The sequence below is a fragment of the Echinops telfairi genome, unplaced genomic scaffold (assembly GCF_000313985.2).
Source record: "Echinops telfairi isolate 266 unplaced genomic scaffold, ASM31398v2 ScPeMD7_2;HRSCAF=8, whole genome shotgun sequence".
In the NCBI taxonomy this organism is placed as follows: domain Eukaryota; kingdom Metazoa; phylum Chordata; class Mammalia; order Afrosoricida; family Tenrecidae; genus Echinops; species Echinops telfairi.
The window spans coordinates 22,765,262-22,774,728 of record NW_022103898.1 but is presented as its reverse complement, the minus strand read 5'-3'; the positions used below and the strand labels follow the sequence as shown (position 1 = coordinate 22,774,728).

Below are 9,467 nucleotides of genomic sequence, written 5' to 3'. Positions count from 1 at the left end.
CTATCCTGTGTCTATTCGTCTAATCAATCCTATCCTGTGTCTCTATTCGTCTAATCAATCCTATCCTGTGTCTATTCGTCTGCTCCCAGTGGTTTCCCAAACATTCATAATAAAAGCCAGCATCCGTGAAATAGCCTGCCAGGCCTTATACCACCTGGCCCCGATTACCTCTCCAACTCCATCAGTTCCCAAACCCATTGCCGTTGACTCTGTTCTGACTCACAGCGACCTCATACAGGGTATACATGGCTGTGAATCTTCACGGGAGCAGACTGCCTCACCTCATCTGTTTCCCACTGAGCAGTTGGTTTGAACCACTGACCTTGCAGTTAGCAGTCCAACATTGACCCAGCAGTGCCACCAGGCCTCCCCTTAATCCCTTAGCCACATAAACCTTTGTGCTCCCATCATAGACCAGACACACCCCGACCTCAAGACCTTTACCTTTCTGTCCTCCTGGAATGCTTCCCCCCAAACACCTGCATCGGTGTGGCTCCCTCAATGCCATCATTTTAGTGCTACCTTCTCTGGCCTCCCTTTTAAAAATGCAACGTTCCACCTCCATCTCTACCACTAAAGGTTCTACTCACGTGTTTACTGTCTGTCTCTGCCCACTAAAGCATAAGCCACACAAAGGCAAACTGTCTTATGTTATTTACTGCATTAGCAGCACCTGGTTCGCGGCGAGCACTCAGTAGGCAGTCGATGAATGAATGGAGTATGAAGGACAGGCTGCTTCCCCTCCAGTGGATGTCAGAATTGACCTTAGTGGGATTCTCAAGTATGACACGGAAGCCCTTGAGCACCGTGTACCAGCAAGGCATTATTCTAAGAACTGCACGTGTATTAACTCATTAATGACATGTAATAACTTTACATGTACTCATTTATTTTTGATGGACAAATGGCAGGCTATTTTACTTTTTTGTTTTAGGATATGCTTGAAATAGTCTATGAAATTAAAATATTAATGTTAAGTTAAATAATATTAAACAAATTCTATTATTTGTGAAGGCTCTGAGTCTACAGTTAAATATTTGCTTGTTTAATCTGCACACTCACTTCATAACAGAAGTATTATAACGGCCTCCATTTGGCACATGAGGAAACAGACAAGTAACCTGCCCAAAGTCAAAGCCAGTGACTGATGGAGCTGAGATTTAGGTGAAGCCTGGTCTGGCCCTAGAACCTGGGCCCTAAAGTGTACTTCCTCTTCAGTGTAACCAAACCAAGGAACCACACTCTAGTCAACGCTCACTCATAGCCAGCCCCCGTGGCTTCCTGAGGCTAACTTTACAGGAGTAGAAAGCCCAGTCTTTCTCCTGTGGGCTGTTAGTGGCTTTGAACTGCCGACCATGAGGATTGCAGTCCAATGCATAAGCACACCACAAAGGCTCCTTTAAGGCTCACAGAGAGGAAATTATTTGCTGGAACATTAATTGATGTGATTCTTAATCGCCTTTGTGTTTTAAGGCGTTCTTGTTTGTTTGTTTCAATGTTAAGTTTGGCCCAACAATCCTCATTTCTACCAGGATAGGGAGGTCTTTAGCTCTGAACACAGTCAACACTTTCTTCTACAGAAAGAAAAAGTGACAGTCAAAACTGCACACAGAGCCAGAGTTCAGCAATGGTCTGCTAGAGAAAACACCCTGCCTGCTGTGGGGCCTTGACGTTCACAACTTATCACTTCTGGAGCACCTACTTTACGCTGGACATCCTATTGCATGTCATTTATTCCCATGGTGCCTGGTAGCCCAACAGTTAAGCTTTCAGCTGCTAATAGAAAGCTTGGCGGTTCAGGTCCATCTAGCTGCTCATGGGACAAAAGACCTGTGTATCTGTTCTTGTAGACATGATGGTCTAGAAAAGGCTGAGAGAGAGCTCTACTCTCTCACAGAGGTGGCTACCATCAAAACTCACATCACCACGCAGCTATGTAGATACAACTGTCACCATTTTTTCAGAGCAGGAAAGTGGGACTTGCAGGGGTAAGTAATTGCCCTCAATCAGGAAGGGGTGGAGCTGGAGTCTGGCCCAGGACCCTACCCCTCCTGGCAGTCCAGATTGACCATCAGGGCTCTAGAAGGTGCACGTTATACTCATGTTGAGCTACAGGGAAGGACGGAAGAGAGAAGAAGAGAGGACAAAGGTGGGATGGCAGAGTGACTGTGCCCACCTGCAGCCCCACCAGTTTGGTTAGGTCCTGAGCGGTGGGCAAGTCACAGTCACTGGAAAAAGCAGCTGCATGGCCCATCGTCAAGGTGGTGTCGTACAGTTCTTGGATGTCACCTGCGTTCAGAAATTCCAAGAGTTAACATCTTAATGGCATTTGTTTTGGAGCGAGAGAAGGTCTTAGAGCTTAAACAGTCTTTAAGAGAGGATTCTTGATTTTAAGGAGCTGAGCAATTTACTTAAGTTCAGCTCATATCAAAGCCTCCTAGTAATACATACAGATGGGCCAAATGTCTTTATTTCTAACGTATGGGTAGGTCCCACACCAATGCAATCCTATTTGCATGTGGGGGAGAGAGAGAGCTGGCCACAATTAAACACCCAAACTTGGCTCACCCCGAGAAGGTCATCAGGAGACACATTCCCCTATGTGTCAGAGATGCGGAACAAGGAAAGTGTTCCAAGATATTTACTGCATACTTTGACAGGCAGAGAATGGCTCCTTGGAAAGTCAACCGATCAGCCAGGGAAATGAGTTTCAACTGTTGCTTTTGGGATGCTGCCCAGTTTTAAACAAGGCTGTGCTCACGTCTGTTATAAGCGACCACACCATGGAGCAACTAACTCTTGTGAAAATCAAGAGACCATCATTGCACTTATCAGCTACTCCTTCTCTGAGTGTCCTGGGAACCTTCTCAAGTACCTTGTACAATGACATCATCATCCACATAGATGACTTTCTCGTGTTGCTGGATAAGCAGAGGGAGATAGAATCGGACAAAGTTCAGCTGTGGAGACAACAAAAGGAACAGCAGTGAGGCAGAGGCCCATGGTGTGGTGTCTCCTAAGGGTGCTGGAGAGTTGAGGGAGAAATAAATGGGCGTCGTGAGGCTGCATCACTGAGCTAGATGGGGCTGGACTGGGGGGGTTGGGCCCAGCACTGCCGTATCAAAGCTGCTCTAAGATGCAGGCCTCCCTGTGTGAGGCCAGTCCATTCTGTGAACACAGAGGCCTCCCAGCCCAACTCTTAGGCCACAGAGAAGCTCAACACCCATGAATTTTGACCAGCCTAAAACACACATGTGCACACGCTATCCTAGCACCAAGTTCAACCTGCCAGCTCTTTGAACCAGAAAACGGTCAAAGGAGTGTGAGCTGAGAAGGGGGCGAGTATGTGTGTGTGTGTGTGTGTTCGTGCCAGTTTATTGGCAATAACACCACACTATCTTGAGTCTCAGCTCAGCTCCCACTCGAACATGACCTCTACATAGAGAACTGGGGGAAATACCCTACCAGTAGGCGAGAGGCTCACGATTGAGTTGATTTTTAAGAGCGGACTTGAGTGACCGTCATACGTAGCCACTGGTAGTATTTTCTGTGAAACTGCCATCCCAAACACCTGTGGCTAGCAGTCCAGTGCTTAGCTCTCGGTTCCCTTCCATCTACATCGGAATGGATGCTGCTGCCCCTGATTGGCAGAGGGAGAGCATGTCCACGTGGAACTAGGGTCTCACCAAGGCCTCCCCCAGCCTGGGCGTGCTTCTTACTCACAGGCTGGAGCAATTCAGGCCTTGACGAGTCGGGTCTGATCTTCCCTTTGAGGACCATCGGGTTGAATTCCACGATTTTAAAGTTGATTTCTCTCAGCTTAGAATGTTCGATCCATTTTCTGAAGAGATGAAACAACAAACAAAAGCCTACTGCTCAGGTTCAGTCTGTAGCCCCCGTGTTGCTGGCTGACCTGGAGTTGCCTCAGATTTGTGGCACCCCCATGCACAAGCTCAGCATCACAGCAACACACATGCCTTTACTGACAGACAGATCTGGTGCCTAGGCATGAGATTTCACTGGCAAGGAGTTGAAACGGGGGTTGCTGCCTGGGAGGCAAAAATTCTACTACTGAACCCCTCAAATTTTATGCTGACTCCTTAGAAAGTGGAAAATAAAATTGTGTCAACTCTTCATCAAGTTTAGTCTATAATCCTCCTGATCTTTGCCCATCTGGTCTGACTTCAAATTTCATATATATTTCTCCTTTCTTCATTCACATAACTCTTTCAGCAAAGAAAATAAAGCAAAACTCATCACTTCTATCTTCAATTCCTCCACTCTCCCCAGAGTGAGGTCACTGTTAACAGTTCAATATTTTTCTAATTATTTTTCTTTAGAAAAGTGTAGATATGTAGATGGATGGATGGATAGTTTATGGATGCATAAGTGGATGATATTTGCATACATACTTGTGCATATTTATACCTTGAAGGTTTTGTTTTCATAAAGTGGAACATTATTTATGAATTTAATTACAGCTTGCATTTTTTACCTAATGAAATGCCTTAAAGATTTTTTCTGTCAGTGCCTACAAATCGACTTATTTTTTTACATAACTAAGCCATAATTCCATAAGTCATTTAAACATTTACTCATGATTGGTTCATTTTAGCCCTTTCTCAATTTTTACTTTTTGACATGATGCTGAGATTAACTCTATTTTACATGCATTTTGGCAATAGGTGCAAGAATGTTTACAGCACTGATTCCTAGAAGTGGAAGTCATAGGTCACATTATATGCTCACATACTTGCAATATTTTAAGAGATATTGCCATACTGTCAGTAAGCATCCACAAATATTTACAGCCTTGGGAACCCTAGGAACACTTGTACGCTGTTCTAGGGTCACTATGAGTTGGAATCAATTTGAAGGCAGTGAATGGACCCTCTCAAAGAGTTTTTCCAATTTATAAAATACATATTTCTGTAAAACAGAAACAAAATGTCTATTTTCCCTGCAATGAGTAGTATCAATTTACTTAATTGCTACCAATGAGACAAGTAAATATTTAGATATTATTGAGTTTATCTGCATATCCCTATTAATATAAAACACCTTTTCAGGTTTATTGACAACTTGCATTTTTTTCTTATGTGAACTGCTCGCGGGTTAAGAAAGCAGGGGAAAATCAAGCAATTGTAGAAAGACATTTTTTCATAGAAGCTAGTTCAGAATATGGGCTATTCGGTTTACTTCAGAATGACGCGTTTCCATACTAGCTTAATGAGGCTTGGCTGAAATGTCTTGGCTTAGGACACACATTTGCCAGGTCACCACACAGGCCTTTGGCACCCGCCTCTTTAATTCCAATGGTACTCATCAAATCCAAAAGAAAGGAAGAAAGGTATCCATTTAAGTAAAAGAACACAGAAAGCACCCGAATGCCACAGTGCGCCGCATTACCGTATTCGAGACAGAGTGTTTCTGAGTCCGACCACATAGAATAAGACATTGGCATCCGTGTTGCTGTAGATGCTGTTGATGGCAGCCATGGCGGCACCCATTCTCCCTGCCGCAGCACAGATCACCACGGGGATCTCCTCGTCTAATTCTTCAGGAGTCTCGGAGCCATCATCTGGAAACATCGAAAGAGTGCCCAGGAGCATCCCTCAGACAGAAAACAGAGCACAAGGGAGAGGGCTTCATCTGTCTCATACGCTCACAGGGAAGGCTGGCATGGTGTCAAGAGACTACAGGCTGAAAGAATCCAGGATCGATTCTTTCATTCTTCTTATAGAACTCCGGCATTTTAGCTGGCACACTAAGAGCACTCTTCCCAGACTCCCTTGCAGCTATATGCGACCAAGTTCTGACCAATGATTGGTTGTTAGTGCAAGTAATAAATGCAATGCTTTGATCTTCCCTGGCAAGATGAGGCCTCCCTTCCCACTGGCTGAAATGTGACAATGAGGGTGGGAGCTAGGGCAACCGTCTTGGATACCAAAGCAATAAGATAGAAGGAGTCTTGATTTGGGTGACTGTGGAGCTAAAATATCAGACTTTTACTTAAATGAGAAAATAAACTTGTTTTTTCCTTGAGTCACTATGAATTTGGAGCTGTTCCAAAAACCAACACACATATAATTGAAAACAATTGTGAAGAACTTAATTGGTTTTTAATTTGGTTCAACAATCCTCAACACTTCCCTCAATCACAATATTTTCCTTGCTGACATAGCGGACAGTGTAAGATATGAAAATAATCTATAATTTATAGATAAATCTATAAATTATAGATTATTTTCATGAGAAGGTTCATGAGAAGGGGAGAGTGAGGGAGGGAGGGGAAAAAAGAGGAGCTGATACCATCGGCTCAAGTAGAAAAAAATGTTTTGAAAATGACGGCAACATATGTACAAAGGTGCTTGATACAACTGATGTATGGATTGTTGTAAGAGCTGTAAGAGCCACCAATAAAATAAATAAATGTTATGAAATACACAATTTGTGTCCTCTTCCCCTATCAAACCCTTAATCATCTTTCTTGAAAGTGACAGCGGGAGAAGGGAGATAGGTGGAAAAGTGTGACTAATATGCACAATGGATAGTTTTACTTTTGAGCACAGGCTATGATATAAAATACTTACCTCATAGTTTCATATTTAGGCACCACAATGTAACTTTCAGGAATGAAGAATAATGTGTTTTTATTTTTCAGATTTTTACAAATTTATAAACAGACCCTTCATTTATTAAGTCTTAAGCAAAGGAGGACAGGACAACTACAGACACATATTATCTGGGGGAAGGAGACTATTAGTACGAGGTCAGACTGGTGCCCAGGGGCTCCCTTGGATATGGTGTAGCTTTCAAGAACCTGGGAGGCAAGAGAAGACAGTCACATAAACGTGGTTGACAGCAGATCAATGTAACAAAGTTACTGGTGGGATTTCCAGAGAGGGCCCGGGGCCATGATTGGGAAATTTGCATTATGTAAGACATAGGAGCTTGCAATATTGGTCCAGGGGCTTCCCCTAGGCAGTCAGGGCATGGCTTATGCCCTTGTGACCCCCAGTATGGTGAGCTCTATCAAGAACACATGCAGACAAGCCCCGAAGGAAGACTGTTCCACCCAGGGCTGGTCAGGGGTAGTGGTGGAAGTAATTCACCTTCCAATGCACGCTGTCTGAGGGCAAGATTCACATCTTCATTATCAGCTTGCGGAACATCCAGTAAAGTCCCCAGGTGAAGCAAATGTTCAACAGGTTTGGCTGCTAAGTGAGGAGATGGTAGCTCAAGTTCACTCAGGAGGACTCCCAAAGACAGGGCCGTCATCTACTCCTGAACAATCAGTCCCTGAAACCCTATAGAGCAGTTCTCCTCTAACATCTGATGTTTGCTTAAAGGTATTTCTCTCTTCACAGATACTGCTTTTGCAAAACCTCTATCACTCTGCTCCAGGAGAGTCCCAGTTGACACTGAATTGAACAGGCTACCACGCTCGGTGTGGTTTGAGAAACAATGGTGAGGCGCCCCTTTCCCTCCTCCATCTGTGTGTCCTCCTGCCACTCTGAATTTCCAGCACTTGTCTAATTGGGTCTCTTTTCACAGTGTATCCACTGACTTAAGCGAATGTTCATCATAGAACATTAAGGAGGAAAAGAACATACACTTTAAAAAAAAGTATGTGATTGATCCCAACTCAATACAAACATATTCATGATTGGATTTATGTCTATGGGATTATGAGTGCTTCTCATTTCTTCTTTGTGTTTTTTGTATATTCCAAATTCTCTAAAGCAACCCTGTGTTACTTTTATAAACATGGCAGGGGGGATAGTCTTCCTTTTTGTTTTTTCTGGACTATGTTGTCATTATGGGGCGCAATGATGGGTCCCTCTAACCATGTGGCATGCTGCCTGCTGGCCATGAAGTAATCAACCTCCTACGTAAATTTGACAAGGTTTACATAGGTAAACCTTCATTGCTATAAATCCTCCAAGGAGCCCTGGTGGCATTGTGGGTTATGTGTTGGGCTGCAAACCACAAGGTCAGCAATTCAAAACCACCAAACTGCTCTTTGGGAGAAAGCTGAGGCTTTTTGTCATGCAGCATGCGTTGGAGAGTGAATGGTTGTAAATGCAATTAGGTTAAATTTTAGTGATCCTTTGATCATTTGATCTCCATTATAATCCATTCAAAGTTTTTCTAATTTTTAATATTTTCTGCTTTCTTTTCAATTGAGGCTTTTATCTGTTTTACTTTGTTATTGTTTCAGGTTTCAAAAACAATGTCTTACTGTATGTGAAACTCAGAATAGGTAAATCTATAGAGACAGTAACTGAATTAATGGTTCCTTTGAAACATGGCAGGAGAGGTTGAGGGGAAATGAGAGTTAATAATAATGAGTACAAGAATGAAGAAAATGTTCTAAAACTGGAGTGACAATTGCACAACTGTTCTTGATGTGACTGAACTGTTGAATTGTATGATGAGTGAGTTATATGCCAATAAAACTGTTACAGAAAGAAAGATGAGGTTTTCTACTCCTGTAGAGTTAGAGCCTCATAAAACTCAGCAAGAATCAGCCTCTGCATTTTTGCGCCCCCACCCTCCCACTCCTGCCCAGGATAATAGCCCTACAGGGTTTTATTCAGGACCAGAATGTACAAATGGGAAGTCATGAATTAGAATTTTGCAAATGCCTGGCTGACCCCTCCACACACAGACAGGGTGAGAGAGAGAGAGCCAATCCTGGGGACCAGAGTTTACAACAAACACTCCCCCAGGCTGGGAATTTTTATAAACACAGCATGTCACTGGTACAGCAAGGTACCCTTGGCCCCAGTAGCCCTGGGGTACTTGTTAGAAATGCAGATTCTCAGAAACCCTGGGAGCCACCCCACTGTGAGCATTTTCACCATGTCTGCTGGGGCTCAGGTCTGCTGCTTGCTCAGAGAACCACAGAGGCAGCACTTGCTCGCAGAGCTCAGGCGACAGACAGTAGGACTCCCTGCCAGAGAAACCCTCCCGTTGTAACTCATAACTCTGACATGAAACAATTTGAGGACACTAAAAGTCTGAAAAAAAATTGTAATGCTTGTTTAAAAAAAAAATTCAGTTGGAAACAACCCAAATTTCCATCAACTGACGAGTGGATTAAACAACTGTGGTACATACATACAATGGAGCACTACGTATCGCTAAAAAGCAGTGATGAACACATGAAGTACATTGCTGCATGGGAAGAACTGGAGGAAATCATGCTAAGCGAAGTAAGCCAAGCACAAAAGGACAAGTCTGCTGAGGTAAGCTTTAAAAAAAATGCAAAAGGGGCATAGGGAAAAAGCTACTGTACACAAACATTCCTGGGGCGAGGACCAGGTAGTATGGCAGGGGTCAGACCAAAACCAGGGATACGACTGGGGTGGGGGGGATATAAAAAGAAATGGGTAGCGGGGGCACAGGGCACTAACCCACCCAAGGGAAGGGTATTGTTTATATCTCCACAGGGAAAGAGG

At 43.7% G+C, this 9,467-nt stretch overlaps 1 protein-coding gene across 7 annotated transcripts in view; it reads right to left on the bottom strand.

Annotated features, from left to right (window-relative positions):
• Positions 1-9,467, bottom strand: part of GLT8D2 (glycosyltransferase 8 domain containing 2) — a 51,351-nt gene that overhangs the window by 14,191 nt on the left and 27,693 nt on the right. For 5 of the 7 annotated variants that reach the window (XM_045289283.1, XM_045289305.1, XM_045289291.1 and 2 more), the window contains 4 exons: positions 5,410-5,614; positions 3,724-3,841; positions 2,876-2,960; positions 2,177-2,289 (listed from right to left, as the gene is read on the bottom strand). In XM_045289283.1, coding sequence (XP_045145218.1) covers positions 2,177-2,289; positions 2,876-2,960; positions 3,724-3,841; positions 5,410-5,614 — 521 coding nt within the window. The remainder of the gene's footprint in view (positions 1-2,176; positions 2,290-2,875; positions 2,961-3,723; positions 3,842-5,409; positions 5,615-9,467) is intronic. The other 2 variants (XM_045289299.1, XM_045289312.1) reach the window with 1 other exon arrangement.